The following is an 18,712-nucleotide window of genomic DNA, read 5'->3' as shown; positions in this document are numbered from 1 at the left end:
CTGAAAAAATGGAAATAAAGTGTTTGTAAATGGGGAGGGGAGGAGGGGGTGAAGGAAGGGCAGGGACAAGGGGAAAAAATGAGAATCGAGACCTATTATGTAAAGGTACAGAATCCCAATGATGAATGAAACTGTATTGTATACCTAGATTGTACCAATAAACTTAATAAAAAGAAAAAATAAATAAATAAAAAGGATGAGGGATACAGCTCAGGGGTAGAACACTGGCCTAGCACGCATGAGGCCCTGCGTTCAATCTCTAGTACTAAAAGATAGAAAGGAAATAGAAAAGAAAAAGAACAAACCCAGGTGTGCAAGCAACTGTCAACATGGCTGGCTGCATTTGTGCTTTAACCTCACACTCAACCTTTGCTGCTCAAGCTGCTAGAGCTAGAGGAGGGAGAGATGCTGGGAGGAACGAGGAGGAGGAGGAGGAGGAGGAGGAGGAGAACAATAACCACAGTGACTGGGCTTGGGCCCTGGCAGTGCTCCTCACACCTCCCTCTAGATCCTAGGGACACACACCCCTCTTCCCGTTCACAGCCCCTTTCCTCCCTAGGACAACACCATACTATTTCAGCGGCCCAATGCTTCGGCCAAAGGGACTCTGTGACAGCGTGCCTCCCTCCGGAGTCTTTCCCAGGGCTCTCTCTGACCACATAAATCCTCATCCTAATGGGGACACCTATGAGGGTGACCGAAGTGCCACGAATCACTAGGTCAGGACCAGAGTCGTAACCCGGATTGTCCTGGCAATCTGGCACCAGGGTCACCCTCCGGGGAAGGGTCAGGGCCTGCCAGCCTGTCCTTCCACCCACTTAGTACTCCAACCTCGAGCCACACTGCCATTCTTTCCAACAGCTTAAACACATCTTTCAACAACACCTCTTGCCTTTGCCAGGGCTGTCACTGGGAACACCCTGCACCCCCTGTTCTCCTCCTTATTACCACCTGCCCCTCTTTGGTCACTTGCTGAATGGAAAGATAGATTTGCCAATGGGCAAGTGAGCCCCCACCCCAATGCAAGCAGTATGATCTGGGAGAAGTACCTTGAGCACTCTGAGCTGTAGGCTGGTCTCCAGAATGGGAGACCGGTACCTGTCTCACTGGAATGTGCCAGGGGTTAAATGGAGCATGAGAAACGCCTGGCACACAGCAGGTGCTCAGCTAGAGCTGCTGGCATGAAGAGCAGTGAGCAGCACTCATGTGGCACCAGGGTTTACCACGCTGGTGTGTTACTGGTGAGCTGGCGCCTCGGGCTCTTCTTGCTGCTCCCTGGCTGCCGAGTCCTGGGAGGCAGGGACCCTGTGTGAAGACTCACCATGCCTCACTGTGGCCCCACAGGCCCACCCACTGCAGGGACTCTAGAGGGGCAGAAAGGAGACCCATGACACACTCTACCCTTCTCAAAGGCTGTGGCTTAGAAACTTCTCAAAGGCTGGCTGCGCAGAGTTGTACACCATCTCCCTGAGGGCTCCCAGCTGTAGGACTGGCGGTGATAACCACTCCCCGCCTTAGGGACTCACAGCCTAGACGTCCAAACAGCCCCATGCTGCCTATACCTGCAGCCTCAGAATGGTTTTCATGTGTGGCAAGCATGAGAAAAGACTCATAGACCCCAGTGCCACAGAAAGAACACCAAGGCCAACCCAGCCTTGTTACTCCAGTTCCCACGAGTGGACAATGGCTACTCCTGCCTGTACACCACGCCCCCCCCCAAGTGTACCTGGCCCAGCGTTGACATGAGAACACTGAATCAGTGAATGAATGAAAGAACAAATAAACCAAATGATGAATGAATGAATTAGAGCCAGCACAGAGGTGTTGCAGTTAAAGACAAAGGCTTTGAGGTTACCTTGGTTCTCAGTCTTACCATCTGTTTATTAACAGACCTAGATAAGTCACTTAACCTGACAATACCTTAAGTTCCTCATCTGTAGAAAGAGAATATGAAGGGCCCTATCTCATATGGCTACTAAGCCAATACAACGACACCAGACACAAAGCATTTAGCATAGTGTCTATTTTTTTTGTGCTAGGGATCGAACTCAGGACCTTGTGCTTGCTCAAGGCAGGTATGGTGCCACTGAGCTAAATCCCTGACCTGCATAGTGTCTAACTTTACAAATACGAGTAAGAATGTTTAGTTATGGTATCCCAGTAGAATAAGCCCTGTTATATATGATTACTTTTAATATTTAGGGATGAACAAATAGGGGTTAGGGGATTGAAGACTGCTGGACTAATCAACTTTCTGGTCATGTTCGTCTCTGCCAGCTATCGTTTTTGAGATGCAAGGAAGGTCTCAGAGACCAGATTCAGTGCAAAGAAGGAACAAATACCCTGCTCAGCACATTCCAAATGGAAAGGGCAAGAAAAGGGGCAGAGACCCTCAGCTGAGCTCCACGGACAGAGCTGACCTCTAGTCCCTGAAGGCAGCAGCAAAGAGCTCATCTTGGGATGGGAGTGGGGGGTGGTGGGATGCAGGGCCAGGTGAGCCACCTGCAGCTTTGGTCTGCACAAAGTAGCTGACCCAAGTGCTATGTCCACTGCCCATTTTGCAGGTTACCCCCTGGCTCCATGAGCACTGCCCTAGGCAGCTATGGTGGCCACAGGGACCGACATGGGTAGTGCCAGTACTGGTGCCAGTCCATCATCACCCAGCAGAGGGCACCTGGCTTCTCCCACCTTCTCTTCAGGTGCCTGGTTTGCCTGGGCTCAAGGAGGGGCTACAAGTGGCATAGGAGAGCCGGGGGCTGAGGCTGCATGGGCATCCATCCCACAGGATCTAGTGGTGTCTCCTGGTGCAGAGGGCACCTACTCCACCCAAGGACAGGCGGATTCCCACCTCGCCTGGCCCGCAGTCTTGCTCACCCGCTGCAGAAACTCTGTGCGCTCCTTCTTCTTGTTCCGGCACCGGGCTGCTGCCACTTTGTTCTTTTCCCGGCGCCTTTTCCTTCGCTCCTCTTCCTCATCTAGCTGTAAGGGCACAGAGCCAGCAATTAGAAACCAAGGCAAGGACGGAAGGGGAACAGCTCCCCTTCCTCACCCCCATCTCAGCAGCCAGTGATCACTCACAGCAGTCAGCCAGTTGGCTACAGAGAGGCTCTTCTCTGAGCAGGTGGGCATCCTGGGCAAGAGCCAGAGTCCTATGAGGGCAGGGTTACCTGGTTCTGCCACAGTTCAGGGAGCTGGTAACCTCTACTCCCAGGAGGTGGCAGGGGTGGGGTGGGCTGTTCTCCTGCATGGCCCAAATCCTCTGGGCATAGTTTTCCGGGCCAGCAGTTCCTCGGCACTTCCTTTAAAACTGCCTTGGGCATGGACACAGGTTTCCTGTCCCACCCCCACCCCTTACACCCTTCAAACTGCCTCCACCCTCTCCTCTTACCTTCTGCTGGGATTTGAAGCCCTTGCTGCTTGGAACCTACTTCCTCAGGCTGCCAACAATCTCCTAGCTACTTCACCATTTCCCTGCCTCTGCCTATTCATCCACCGAGAGGCCAGCTGTAAGAGAGCTGGGGGACCTGGGGACACAGCCTCCTGAGTCTCCAGGTGTGCTCCTCCTCCAGGATGTGTAGGGCATTCACCCCACATGAAATAGGCCCAGGAGATGGGGAGGTGGAAATTCGGTGCTCACCCCCAGCCCTGCCTTGGAAGCCAAGTGGCAGCTGTTAAGTGTCTTCTTAGTAATAATAATAGCTGGCATCTGTTGCCTATTTTGGAAAATGTGTTAAACACATACCGTTTAACCCTCACAGTCAAGTCTTACGAAGAAGCCGTTATTACTATTCCACTTTACAGACAGTGAGTCTAAGGCTCAATAGCTCAGTCGATGTCCAAGGTCATACAATAAGGAATGGCGAAGCTAGGATTTGAACTCTGGTTTCTCCAGCTTCAACCTCCTTGCACTTGATCACTGGCCTCCAATGGTCCTAATCCTCAAGGTCACATTAGTGTGGCGCCTCTTGCGGTCCATTACCTACTAGGAAAATCTGGAGAATACATAGGGCCAGCTGGGCTGGGGACAGCTCAGAGTCGGAGGCCACTAGAGAAGCTGTCGGATTGCCCTGGCTTGCCAACTCTCTCACTTCTAGAGTGGGGCAGGGTTTGGGGGTGACTCCGGCAGCAAGGTCTCAGCTCAGAGGGCTGCAGGCCAGGAAAATAAGCAACCTCTCTCCATGCACTCCCAGCACGCTGTAGCAGCTCAGGACAGAGGCCTGGGCTGGAGACCAGCACAAGGCCATTGGCACAGGCCTGGCAGAGCCGCTTCTTCCTTCTTCAGCACCTCTGGGCTCCTCCTGACCCACACTCACCCCCACAGGCTGCCAGAGAGGCGCCTCGTCAACAGCACCGCACCCAAGCACCTCCCAGCCCCTTGGCCTCTTTTGGAATGGAACCAGAAGTGACAGCTCCTCTGGCTGACCCGGATCTGGGAAAATAGAAACCTGGCTGAAACTGATTCCGCCCAACCTCAGCCTCACCCCTCCGAGGGCCCAGGTCACAGTGACGCCAGGCAGGGGGAAGGAACTGAGGAAGTGGCTGGCAGCGCAATCTCCCCTTGGCCAAGAGAGTTGGCCCACAAACTGCCAAGCCAAGGGTGCAGCCAGGCACTGCTGGGCTCACAGGGTCTCAAGCCTCCCTCTGAGCAGCCCCTGAGCCTCTCTGTCCCTTAGACCTGGCTCCACCCCCAGCACTGCACAGGACATAATTCTAGAGTCAAGATTAAGTGGAAGCACTTAGGCAGCAGATGCAGAGACTGGCGCTGGAAGGAAGTTCTCCAAATCAGCTGGCCCAGCTGACACCAGGCTGGTAGGGCTGCTACACCCATCCCCCAGTCCCCTCCTGCCTCACCCTCTACTCCAAATGCCTGGCCCTTCTCCAGCCAGCCAGGCCCTCCTGGCCCCAGCTGAGAGGACCTTCCTGTCCCACTTAGTAAATTCCTATTCCACCTTCAAGAGTAAATGTCACCTCCTCTGGAAGGCTCCTTTGACTCCCAGTTGGATACAGCTGCTTTTCCTACAGCACCATACGAGTACGCATCTGACCACTATCCTCGGCTTATGTAGGCATCCTTTTTTCTGCTCACCTATGCTGGAGGATGGAGACCTAAGCATGGCATTTAGTAGCTCAACAAACCTTACTTTGATGAAGGAATGGAATAGAGAATTCCAGACAAAGATGCTGCAGGCTTGGATCCTTTATCTGAAAGCCACTCCCTGCCTGTGTTTGCATCTGTAAAACCTTTTCCCCAGCAGCTCTCAGGAGCCTTTTCTTATCGGGAAGAGCCTTTGTCTGCAGGAGGCCAGCAAAGCTTGGGGATTAGGTGCTGTCTCCCACAGATGCACACTGGCTGAGGGTAGGCTCTAGATTCAGGGGCACAGGGCCTTGATGGCTGGGGCAGGTCGTAGATCCCAATCAGGCCTGGAAAGAACCTAGGTGTGCCCTTAGGCCCAAAGCCCCAGTTCCATAGTCCTCACAGCTTCTGCACCCATCCCTAGACCTGTCCTGCACCCGTGCTTCACTGGACTGACAAGATGCAGCCCCACAGTCCCTGTGTCACACCCTCCCCATAAAAACTGGGCCATGTCTCCCCAACACTCTTCCACTACTGGTTCAAAGCTGCCCAAGGAAATGTGGAAAACAGCTGTCGAGGCTCAGAAATAAGTCAGGAGTCTGCAGGGACCCCCAGACTGCTCCATCCTACAACAGCTACTGGAGCTACTTAAGCTCCTCTCGCTTATGCCTGTGCCATTGTGCGCCTGACCAGGACCACTTGGGGAACCTCCCTGCCCTCATCCAGACCCTTCCTGCATCCCCAGACTGCAGGCTGCTGCCTCCTTCCTGATGCTTCCTGCATTCTCTAAGACATTTGGTCAGAGTGGGTGAGAGGCAGCAGAGCATCTGCATCACGTACGGTGAAGAGATCTAAAACCAGAGCCCCAAATGGGAGATGATGATGTTTCCTGTAGACACAGCAGGCAGAACCAGAGTGGAGGAGGAGGAGGAGGAGGAGGCTGCTTGACACTCAAGACATTTAAGGAACTGTGAGGTGGGGGCTGGGGCAGAGGGAGCATGTCTTGTCCTATTCCCAAGCACTTCTGGCTCTGTTTTTCCCAAATTCCCAGGAAGGCTCAAAGACACAGTGCTCTGTGTACTTCCATGATGGGTGCCCCTGTGCCATATTTTGCACTAGGACCTTCAGTAAGAGGACCCTTGTGTGGATCAGCCCTCCTCAAGTCTGTCCTCAGGCCCCCACCCTTAGCCACAGGTGACTGAACAAGCCGAGCTATAGTCACCCTCCTGGAATGTGAACTTGGACTGAAAGACACTGAGTGCATGCCTTTGATCCCAGCACTCTGGGGGGTGAGGGGGGCTTGGAGGCAGGAAACTTGCAAATTCAAGCTCAACTTGGGCAACTTAATGAGACCTTGTCTTTAAAAAAATGATACTGGATGGCGAGGGACACACAGGGCCACCAACTTCATCCATGTGCCCAGGATCAGAAAGAGGAGGCTGCAGAAGTACAGAGATGTGCAGAGACCAGACAAAAACACTCTGCCATATGAAGGAGACTGAGACCAAGAGAGGAAGAAACCCAGGCTTGGACCAGGGTGAGTGAGCAAGGTGACCAAGGTATACATCTCAGGGCCCTCCTGACTCTGGGGCTCCAGCAAGTGCAAGGTTGGCTCTGGAGAATGAGCATCTCCTTGTCATGCCTGGAGCCCTCATGTGCTCACCCTGGCCCTGACCTTGGAAGAGGGAGCACCAGGCAGAGACGGAGACACATGCAGAACACAGAGGCACAGATGGGTGCAGAGACGCTCAGGTAGAGAAGCAGAGCCACAGAGAAACATGGAGACATGGACAGAAGCCAGTGGTATAGCCAGATGGAGGGACAGGCAGCTGACAGGCAGAAGGCACACAGAGCGACCACCGTGGTCCTCTTGATTCACGCCGGTGAGGCCTGACTACGCGCCTTGTCCTTGTGGTTTGTGATTGATACTCCTGAATCTATCCTAAAACTTCCCCCTTTGGCCTGCAATGAGTTTGAGGTTTCTGCCACTTGCCACTGAAGGATGCACAGTTTCACTCTTGTGAAGTCAAGGGATGCCAGGTGATAATGGAGGAGCACAGGGTAGTCCCCACTGATCCTAGGGAGGAAATTCTACCCAGCAGCAATTGCTTCTAGAACCTTCCAACCACTGGGAGACTAGCAAAGCCTGGATGTAGAAGGGCCCCTAAATAGCAGCCACAAAAAGAAAATAACCCAGGAGGAGGGAGTGGGAGAATGCAAACCTCAAAATCTCTCTCCTGCTGCTGGTGCCTCCCACTGGCCAAGTTCAACCCAAAGCCAGAGTGCAAGGGATGCTGGGTAATGTGGTCCACTGTGAAAGGACAGCTGGGCACACAGTAGGGTCAACAAGAATGGATCAGATGCATGGATGAAAATATCCCAGGCATGGCTCTATCTGTGACCTATACAAGCCCACTCACAGTACCGCTTCTTGTTAGGGCTGGCAGGCAAGAAACAGTTATGACAATGACCAAGGAACTGGTACAGGCATCAAGGCCATCCCCACTGCCAGCTCATTCCCAGCACTTGCCAGGTCAGCACTGTGGAGTACTCCAGCACATCAAGGCTCAAGGTGGTCTGCAGACTGCCCTCTCAGCCCCACCTGAACACCTGTGAGAAAACAGATCTTGAGCCTGCCCTAGACCTAAGGAAATGTGATCTGCGCGTGGTATGATTCCCAGGTGAAGTTTGCTCTGGAGGCCATTAAGAGCTGCCAGAATTCCCCACAAACACATTCCTCCTGCAGTTATCCCCATTTTGTAAACACCACAACCTCCTGGTTATTCAACCAAAAAGAAACCCAGGAGTAATCTGTACTCTCTCCTTCCACATGGTCCATTTAGTGGCTTGTGAGGATCCCCCCTGCAGAAGATATCTGTGGGCCGTCCACCCACACTTCTCCACCCCTGCTGCCTCCATCCTGAGCCGTGAGCATCGCACTGGTCCTAAGGGCTCTCCCTTGGTAAATGTAAGTCAGCAACTACTCTTACAAGTCTCCAACATCTCCCCCCACACATAGAATAACCCTGCTTTGCAGGCCCAGGGGACTGAGGTGACCCAGCCCCACCTGCCCTTCTAACCATCTACTGCACCGCTGTTCTCTACCCCTCAGTACCCACGGCAGGGTCTCCTTCCTCTTCCACAAAACACCAAGCTCTTCCCTGCCCCTGGGCTTTGCACTTGCTGTTCTCTCTACTAGCATTTCTTGCTGAACACTCTGCTGACCACCCCAGTCTAAAATAACCACATCTTCCCTGCCCTGTTGTCATCTCCTTCTTTACTTCCTCCCAATATTGCTCACTAATTGCACTTACATTCTCTGAATGTGCACCTGCCTGCTACTAGTCAGTCTCCCCCCAGGATGCCAATCTATTTATAGTTAATCTATTTACATAGATACCTTAGTCTGTCTCCTTCACTGCTATCTCCCAGCCGCTAAAGCTGAGCACAGCACAGAATGGACCTGCGATGAACATTTATTAATTAAATCAAGAATATTTTCTTCTCTGTTTCAATAAACAACCTAGCACAGTTCTATTGTCTTCCCTACTTTTACAGACAAGGGACCTAAGGATATCAAGGCTGCCAGGATGCTCAGTGTCAGCTCAGGATTCCAATCCTGGTCCTCTGGCCCCAGAAGCGAGTGGTCTTGCTCTTTGAAAGGCAGGTGGACGGACTATGTGTCTCCCCACACATGTAGCAGGGTCCCCAGCCTTCTCAGCCACATCCGCATGATGAGAACATAAACCAACAGAAGACTGAACCCTAAAGGCAATGATCATTTTTCCTTTTTCCTATGTGAGTCTTTTAAATTAAACAAAAAACACGCTACTACACAATGAACATGAATGTGTAACATTTAAATTACATGGTTAAGGAAGGGGCTTCACCACCTCCTCTCAGCCCAGTGCCCACCCACAGTCATGTTTCTTAGGTGCTGTCTGCGCCCCAGGCAGCTTTGTCAATGGCAGCAGTAACCTAGACGTGGCCCTGGATTCTTGCATTTCTAAGCATTTTCAAAATTATATTTTGTGAGACCCATCGACAGAATGAGAAAGAGAAGTGACACATTCAACCCAAGGCCTTGGAAATGGACAAAATAATAAGGGAAAAGAGCATTAAGGCAGGTAGCAGGTAAAAACAGAAAAAAGCCCAACCTCGGGCTGGGGATTTGGCTCAGTGGTTCCGCTGCCTGCCTCACAAGCTCAAGGGCCTGAATTCAATCCCTGGTACCAAAAACAAAACAAAAAAACCAAACCAAACCAAACCAAAACAAAAAAACTCAAAGAACTAAGATTAGAGGTCCCATTTGACCTAGCTATTCCCCTCTGCTAGGTATCTTTCCAAAAGAATTAAAAGAATCATATCACAGGGATATATGCACATCCATGTTTACAGCGGCACAGTTTGTAATAGGTGAAACTTGGCAATAGCCCAAATGCCCATCAAGTGGAGACTGGATAAAGAAGATGTGATTTTTCTATAAAGTGGAGTTCTACTCAGCTATAAAGAATGAGAAACTAGAGGCATTTATAGCTCAATGAATGCATGTCGAGGCCATCCTATTAAGTGAAATAAATAGGACACACGTGCGTAAATACCAATTAGTTTCTCTGGTGTGAAAAACTAAAAGTATAAATATGGTTCAAATGGTGTAACTGAGAGTGTGAAATATGAAGAAAATGTCTGAAAGGGAAGTGGGAAGGGGAGGAAAAGGAAATAAAGGAAAAGAAAAAATGTGAAAAAGGGAAAAAATGGAAACAAAGTCTTTGTAAATAGGGAAGGGTGAAGGGGGTGAAGGGAGGGCAGAGGAATGGGGAAAAATAATGTAAAGGTACAAGTTCCCAATGATAAATGTAACTGCACTGTTTGCTTTAAATGTACAATAAACTTAACGGGGGGCGGGGAGGCAACCTCACACTAGAGTGACAGAGGTATAAAGGGCTTCATCCCAAACTAAGAACTGTCGCCGGGGCAGAGAGAACCAGCTTTGCCCAAGACTGAGCTCTGGGGCGGGGTCTTCTAGGACTGAGTGCCCTGAAAAGCTCTGCTACAGACTGGCTGTGGTCTGTCTTCCTCTCCCGCACAGGGAAGGCACTGACTCTTGCCAGAACCTTTCCAGAGAGCCTGGAACAAGGAAGCGTTCCACAGGTGTCATCTTCCTTGCCTGCTTTGCTAGGTGACAGGGAGGCAGCACCTTGGCCTGCAGCAGCTGCATGCTCAGCCTCCCTCTTTGGCCGAGGTGGCATAAAAGGAGAGCTGGGGAGAGGAAGGGGCAGAGTGAACCAAGCCTGCAGCCTCCAGATCTAGTCCTGGGCCTAGAGCCACGGGCCAGGCCCACAGGAGCCCTCCCCAAGCCCACGTGGAGGAGCCACATTCCAACACCAGGGACCCAGAAGCACCCTGGGAAGTAAACACCCAAATGCCAAACATACCAGACATTCCCCCACATAAACAGGCAGCGCAGCCAGGGGCTGTGGTCCCAACCCATTCCCTCCCCACACCGTCCACGAGGCAGGACAGTCCAGGGGTGAGGTCTTGGCCAGGCCGCAGCAGCCAGGCGGGGTCTGCGCCTCTCTGCCTGCAGTCTGGCAGGATGAGGAAACCCATAGGGCTCTGTCCAACACCCCTGCTGACCCCATGCAGCCTGCAGGGACCAGGCCCTCCCTTTAGTACCTCCCGTGGGGCTGAGCTGTTGGAAACTGTCTGTCTTGGTCTCTCCCATCTTCTCTCGCCAGGACCTCTTCCTCAGATGGCCCAAGTCTGGACCTCAACTGCTTCAGTAAACAGTGGGCAGAGTTTACAGAGAAACTTCAAGACGAATGCTCAGTCTAAAGCTGGGCTGCGAACTCAAGTCACCTCCAGGAGCCAAGCAAGAAACTGTTAGTGAAGGAGGAGGTGGAATGAGCCTTGCCCACTAACTCCCAAGGGAGGGACACCCTGACAATGGCCAGCATGATGCAGGCTATGTTGTCCAGTCTTCCAAGTTTTCAAGAGTAGCCAGAAATATGAATTTTTAAAGTAAAAATCTCCCAATTTTTAACATCGGCAACAAATTTTACTTCCAAAGGAACACTACTCCAAAGTGTGGCGGCAGCTAACTTATGACCTTTGGCACACAATGGACTCCAGTAGGGCTGTCATCGGAAGCCTGGGTTCTTGTCATTGCTGTAACCCACTGTGGGACCTCGGGCCCCTCAGTTCAGCCCTCTGGACCCGTAACTCATCCTTCATGAACACAGTAGCTCCCGCTTCTCTCTGCCTTCCACATCCCGCTGCACAGTGGGCATAAAGAGCCCCAGTTTATAATTGCAAAAGTGCAGCTCAGCCAGCTGAAGCATCAGCCGAGACTGTGGAACCCGGAAAGAGCAGACGCCCATTCTCCCTGGCTGCCCTGTGTAGAGCCAGCTGGTCTACAGCCTCCCAAGGCTCCTTCCAGCTCCGAGTCCCTGGATTCTTACTGGACCCTCCCGGGCAGGCCGGAAGTAGACCGTGGGTTTCTGCATTCAGACTCAGTGCCAGAAAGGGGCTCTTGGCAAGCTCATCCCTAGATTTTACAGATGAGGAAACCAAGGCCTAAGGCAGGAAAAGGCTTGCTCTGGCACTCACACTTGAGGACAGGGACTGTGTCCTTGGGGACAAATCCAAAGGACACGGCTCTGTGCACGTTCCAGGCTGTGCTGACTGGGCATCATCCCTTTCTTGAATTCTCCCTGCCCGGGATCGATGACACTGAACTTGTCTGCCCTGGGGCCTTGCCTCCTGTCTCTTGCTCGGGACCGTCTTCCCCTTCTGAGTGACCCTGCAGCCCATCCTCAGCCTGCTGCTTTCTCATTCCACGTATATGACGACCTCTGCATCATCACTTCATCAGCTCCTGTGGCTTCACGACCCCTCAATCAAATCTTTATTTCCAGACCCAAACATCCACCGCCCAGGCAGACGCTGAGTGTGGAGGTCCCTCAGACCCTCGAGGTTCTTACCCTACACTGGTTTCTTGATCTCTTCTCTCTGTTGCAGCTGGCACCACCACCCGCCCATTCCCTGGAGTTCCCCTGGGAAAGGCCTCACCCCTCCTCATCCTGTTCATTTTCTCCAACTGTGAACATCCAAGCCATTCAACTGCATACCTCAAATCAACCTCAGATGCTCCCCATTGTCCATCCCCACTGCTGCTCCCCAGGCCCCCTCTCCAGCAGCCTAGCCACTGGAGGGATCTGGCTTAGGTGCCAATATGACTAGTTACTGGCCTTTGGTGGTAAGGGGTGATAAATTCTAAGCTCCTTGGCCTAAGGATAAACCCTAAGCTCTTCAGGGGGTCAAACAAGGTCCTCTGTGGCTCAACCCCGCTTGCTACAGTTCTACCTGCAGTGTGTACCACCCCTCTGCTTGATGCTCCCGAAACACTGAGCTGCTGTGTACCTCAGGCTTCCCTGCCCTGTATGCCTTTCCCCACTGTCCCCATGGTTTGCCTTTCCTGTCTCCTGTATATTCAGCTGGAGCATCACCTCCCACAGGAAGTCCTCCCTGATCGCACAACCCTCCAGGGTTCTGAAGATGTCCCTCTGCTCACAGGTCCCACACAACGCCAAGCTCATCCTGGCCCCTACTGTGTTATAGTCTAACTTCAGTTTCTGCCTCCTCCAGGGTAGTCCCCTGGGGACCAAGCCTGTGACTTGCAGACATTGTATGCTCAGTACTTTGCAAAGTTCATGGCGGTCAGTAGTGCTCTCTAAATGTTTGATAAGGGAGGGAAGGAGGGGCCTGACCCCAGAGCTGGTGACCAGGACTTCTGACTCCTGGCCCAGTGCTCTTTCCACTTCCTTCCGGCTGCCTCCTAGCGCCAGGATATAACCAAACCCACGGACTGGAGCTGTGCTTGCTCCTAGCAGCTCAGCCAACTGCCAGGTGAAGGCTCTGTGCAAGAGCTGGCAGAGGCAGCGGCTCCACCTGCCAAAGTGATTCGCTGGACTCTTACAGAGGGCACGGGTGGTGGAGTGGCTCTCAGTGCTCTCTGCATCTGCAGGAAATGGTGGGGAGGAGCAGGCCTGTAACCGCAGCTCCCCGCTGAGGCTCCTGGATGGAGAAGACCTTGGGGTCCTAACTGCATCATCAGGCCAGTTATAGGAACAGAACAGGGAAGGGTTTTTCTCTCAAAAAGCCGCAGAGGATGGCCCATTTCCACTGCTAAGAAAGACAGCATTGTGTTTGGAACGGGCTGGGCAGGGTGACACCCATTTGTGGGCAGCCCTGCTAGGGAAGAGCAGACACTGTTAATACAAAAGTGAGAAAGAGTCCAGGAGACATAGGAAAAACCACGTTGGCACAGGCAGAGATCCTAACATTGAAGAGAAAAAGAGACAACCAATGCCGGGAAATCCCTTTTCTGGAGGAGAGCTACTTGGAGATTACGACTTGTGTTGAAATATATCTATTTCCCGCTCATTTCGTATTCATGATTTAGCAGTGTGTAGTTTCCCTTTAGGCAATCAATCTACTTTCTTGCTCTACTGACAATCACTTCAAAAGATGAGAAAAGGGGACAGTTAGTGGCCCCCGTGAGACTCTTACCAGATAAGAAGCAGAATACATCTGGCAGGGAAAACCCTATTGTTTTCCTAATAATACAGTTGAAAGTAATTCTTTAACAACTGCAGCAAATGGTGTCATATGCCTGAATTATACTCGGTCAAAAATGGAGAGATGAGCTCTTGCAAAGTGACGCTGTACAATTAAATGAAAATGCAGTCATAGCACAGAGCATTTATGAATGGGGATGTTGTGAAAGCCCAGAGTTGGCTAAAGTAGAAGAGCATTTCACGTGGGATCCTATTAAAGCCTTTGGAAATCATTTGGTTTTTTATCATGAAGGTGAAAAACAAGGTCCTTGCTTCATTATTCTCCACCAAGGCAGTTCTGTTGAATCTGTATGCAGAGTGTGCAACTAAAACACAGATCTCAGCCAATTTCTTTCACTCACATAGCACAGATAACAGACAAATCCCCCAGCAGAAAGGCTGCTTCTACATGGAGGGTACTGAACGCCAGCTACTAAAAATCTCACTGATGTGGCAGGGCCAAGCAGAGATACCTGGCCTAGAAGAAGAAAGGGTGATTTTACCATAAGTGATGTATGTAAGGATTTAGATGCAACTGAAGTTTGGGGATGAAAAAAGGAGCTGGCCGCCCCAAGGCAGACAAGGTAGGGTAGAGTTCTCTCTCACTAGAGGTGCAGAGCAACTCCTGGCTCATAGACCAGAACACCAATAACAAATTCAGGTTTCTATAGAATCAGAACTCTCTCTCCTGAAACAGTGAAGGAGCCAACTATTGACAAGACCTGCAGCTTAATGAATCTGGAGTTCCTTAGGGCATGGTCACTGGCAGTGCCATCGCGGAAAGTCTCAGAAATGGAAACAGCCAGTTCAGAAGCACTTTAGTGGATTTCAGATTGTGTGTGTGTGTGTGTGTGTGTGTGTGTGTGTGTGTGTGTTGCTGGGACTGAACCCAGGTCCTTCTCACTGAGCTACAACTCATTTTTCTATTTAGAGACAGAGTCTCATTCATTTGCTAAGTTGCCCAGCAGCAAAAGTCTCTTATTCAAATGATGCCACAAAATACTAAACTTAGATAAAGGTAGAATTTTATTCGAGTTTATAATTATGTTATATACTTATTATAGTCATTCAATGAGAACAAGAAGATGCTTTCGATTAAAATAAAACTGTTAACTTACAGGTTAAGTGGGACACTTGCAGGTTTCTGAGAGCCTTAGCACCCAAATTATTACTGTCTTATTTTCCTTAGGCAGGAAGATCAACAGTTTGTTACAAATGGCAGATAGACAAGCAGGTAGAAAGGCAGAGGTAGGGGAGTATGGATACTGCTTCATCAGGTGCCTCGCTCCCTCAGAACACTCATCATTTGAAGACAACAGGAAGGGCTCTGTTCTGAAATCCATGCAAAATAGATCAACCTGGTATTGGATGTCACCGTGGCAGTGATCTCCAAGATGTTACATTTCATAAGTAATAGGAGTACATGTGAGTGTGTGAGTGTATGTGTGTATCTTGTTTTCTTTTAAATAGAGCAGGTAAAATTGTGCTTTAAAAATGTTGCCCTGGAGACAAGCATGGTGGTGCACACCTGTAATCCTAGACTTAGGAGGCGGAGGCAGGAGGATTGCCACGAACTCAAGGCCAGTTTGGGCTGCACAGGTAGTTCAAGGTTGGCCTGAACTGCATAGTGAAACCCTGTCTCAACAAACGAAGAGGCCTTTGCGAGTGACTTGATCTTGCTGAGCCTCAGCTTTCTAACAACACCTACCTCACAGAGTTAGAATGGATCAGAGACCATGATGACGGCAAAAGAGGTTTACAAGCCATGAGGTGCACTGTTTGGGTTAGTCACCTGTCCTGAACACAGAGGCCCTCCTTCCTTCAGAGACCTGGGCTGCTTTCTGCTGCGCGAGCAACTTCAACCAACAGATCCAGATTAGAGCCACCTGCTGGCCCCACGCAAATGGACTCAGAAAGCTCTCCAGGGGTCCTGAGGAACAGCCGCCAGTTAGAAGCCACTGTTCTATGCCCCGTTTCCCCTGAAGTCCTGCACCCATCCTGTCAGAGCCTACCCTTTGCTTCTGGAAGGCTAGCAGTGAAAAAGGAAAGAGAAAATGACCCTAGCCAGACCCAGGCTTCTTCACTGCTGTTGACCTGAGAGTGAAACTTAACAATCACAGCTCCTAACTCTGGAGCACCTCTGTACACTGGTGCTTTGCTATATTAACTCTTAATCTTCCCATATCCCTGTGGCTGATCTTACGCCTCCCCATCTTTAAAAATTTTATCGAGATAAAATTCACACATATCAAACAATTTGCCCAGTGAAATATACAATTCAGCAGCTTTTAGTATATTCACAGAGTTGTGCAACTACCACCATAGTCAATTTTTAAAACATTTTTATCACCCCAAAAGAAACCCAAACGCCTCAGCTGTCACTCTCATTCTTCCGGTCTCCCTAGCCCTCAGCCAGCAGGGGGCAGGGCTACTTCCTGCCTCTGTAGAGTTGCCTGTTCTGGACCTTATATATACAGAATCATGTAAGATGTGTCCTCTGTGACTGCCTTCCTCTACTCAGGATACTGCTTTCAAGTTTTGCCCACATTGTATCATGTATCAGTACTGCACTTTTTACGGACAAATTATGTTCCATTGTATGAATATATCACATTTTATTTATCAACTGAGGCACATCTGAGTTATTTCCACTTTGGGACTATTATGAATACTACTGCTATGAATATTCATGTACAAATTTTTGTGTGGGCATATTTTCCTTTCGTGTGTGTGTGTGTGTGCGTGTGTGTGTGTGTGTGGAATTGCTGGGTCATGTGGTGACTCTATCTTTAGCCTTTTGAGCAACTGCCAGACCATTTCCCAAAGTGGCTGCACCATGTTATATTCTCATGATTACAACTTCTCCCCTTCCTCGCAATAGTTGTTATTATTTTTATCATTATAGTCAAGTAGCAGGTATGAAGTAGTATCTCACTGCGGTTTGGTTTGCATTTCCCTGAGGGCCAATGTTATTGAGCATTTTTCATTTACTCATATTTTCTTTGAACAAACGTACATTGAGATACTTCGCCCACTTCCCAAATAGGTTATCTTTTCATTGTTCAGTTCTAATAGTTCTTCATATGTTTTAGATACAAGTTCCTTATCACATCTGTGATTTGTAAAGATTTTCTCTCATTTTGTGGATTTTTTTGGTTATACTTTTGAGTCCTTTGATGCACAAAAGTTTTCAATTTTCATGATGTCTAATGTGCATTTTTTGGGTTGCTTGTGTTTTGGGGTTTTGGGGGGGATCCCAACAATGAAACCATTGCCTAAACCAAGGTCATAAAGATTTGCAGCTGTTCTCTTCCAAGAGATTTATCATTTCAGCTACTAAATTTAGGTTTTTGATTCATTTATGATTCACTTTTATATTTAATTTGAGGTAGGAGTTTATTGTCTCCCATTTATAAAAAAATCATTCTGGAGGTGGGAAGCAACCTTGTTTTCCTTGTTTCCTTTGACTGAAATCGATCATTGTGGGTGGGTGAAATAGCAAACTTATAAACACAAACTCCAGTCATCAAGCCAGTCATGGATGAGCAGAACCCAAAAAGTATTTGAGCATGCCTCAGTTTACTTTTTACTCACAATCCAAAACCTGCACACAGGTTGTCTCATTCTAGTCCTCTACTCAGATCCCCAGATCGTTTTCTGAGGTGGCACTAACCAGACCAGTGTGCATTTCACCCCATGTTGATGGTTCACCTCGTTTCTCATGACATCACCTTGAAAAGGATGCCCCGCCCCCTGCACCAACCAGAAGGGAGCTGGGGATGGAGCCCTTCATTCACCTCAGCTTCCAATCTGTTCTTGGACTACTTGAGATCTGGTAGCCAAATGTGAAACACAATTTAGTTTTCACTCTCTTATCTCATGTTTAAGAACCAACTATCCAACTTCTTCCTTCTTTATGGCTGACCAGGCAGTTTTCCCACAGAACTAAAAATCCTCCAAATACCTGCATCTCCAGAGCAGTGTTTTTATTTTCTTCTCCATTTTCACAAGGGAGAATATGAAAGCTCAAACATCTAGTGACCTGCAATGCCTTGCTTTGAAATGGCATTGTTTCCAAAGAGCCCAGGGCCCTTTTGTTGGCAGGGGAGGCAGGGAGAAGGGCTACAGAGACAGTGAGGACCTTGTCATCCAGAACACGCATATGCACTGTTCCTAGTAAAGGAGGCCCTGAAGAGCCAAAGAGCAGAGCACAGACATAACACAAAGCTCACAACCTTGAAGAATGGCTAAGCCCAGACTCCTCGTACCTCCACGGCCTACCTGAATCAGTCTGAATTTCCTTCTAGGTCTTTCCCTTTTAGGCACAGTAGAGGGGAAGAGAGCTTGAACAGTTCCACATGGTTCAGCAAGGTAAGCCTCACCTGGGAAAGAACTCAGTTTCCCAACTATGAGTTCCCATTGCCAGTGGACCTGGGGATACCAAAGGAAGATGACCAGCACTGAGTGAAGAGGTCACTTCGTAGGACTCCTAAAAACCTAGCAGTTGACAGGCATCAAGCAATGACTTTAACACCACAGGAAACAAGATAAGGGACCACACAAAGCTGCCAAGGGGCAAAGAGGGCTGAAGAGCCTTCCCACTCATAGCATGTGAAGACAGCAGAAACTCCAGCTGCATCTGAACTGCACAAACAACCAGAAACAAGCAGGTTGGCTTGCTTTCCTGAATCGCAGGCCACAGGCTCAAAATGCACTGTCAGATTAGATGATCTGCTACAAATGTACTAGTTCCTGTAAAGGTAACTGGCTTGGTACCAAACAAGACCGAGTGATCAGAAGGGCCAATGTCAAACACATTCATTGCTGCTAATCACTATCAATCATTCTTCCTCAAATGTAACTGTTTCCACACGAGAAAGCCAACCCCTTTTAGAAACGCTCTAACAAAGTTATGGAACTGAAGTAGAAATTCAGGACTTCAAAGATGAGTTGGGAGACTCTGTTCCAAGAAAGGACAGATTGGATCTTTCTGCCAACCAAATAAGACCCCCCCCCAAAA

General features: G+C 49.7%; 1 protein-coding gene across 1 annotated transcript in view; it reads right to left on the bottom strand.

Moving 5' to 3' along the window:
• Jdp2 (Jun dimerization protein 2) overlaps window positions 1–18,712 on the bottom strand; it is a 35,480-nt gene that overhangs the window by 9,441 nt on the left and 7,327 nt on the right. The window contains exon 2 of the mRNA XM_033766821.1: window positions 2,875–2,979. Within this exon, the coding sequence (XP_033622712.1) occupies window positions 2,875–2,979 (105 nt within the window). The remainder of the gene's footprint in view (window positions 1–2,874; window positions 2,980–18,712) is intronic.

Source organism: Fukomys damarensis, unplaced genomic scaffold (genome assembly GCF_012274545.1).
Source record: "Fukomys damarensis isolate Sample0158 unplaced genomic scaffold, DMR_v1.0_HiC HiC_scaffold_21, whole genome shotgun sequence".
Classification (NCBI taxonomy): domain Eukaryota; kingdom Metazoa; phylum Chordata; class Mammalia; order Rodentia; family Bathyergidae; genus Fukomys; species Fukomys damarensis.
Note: the sequence above shows the minus strand (reverse complement) of the source record. Positions and strands in the feature narration are given on the sequence as shown.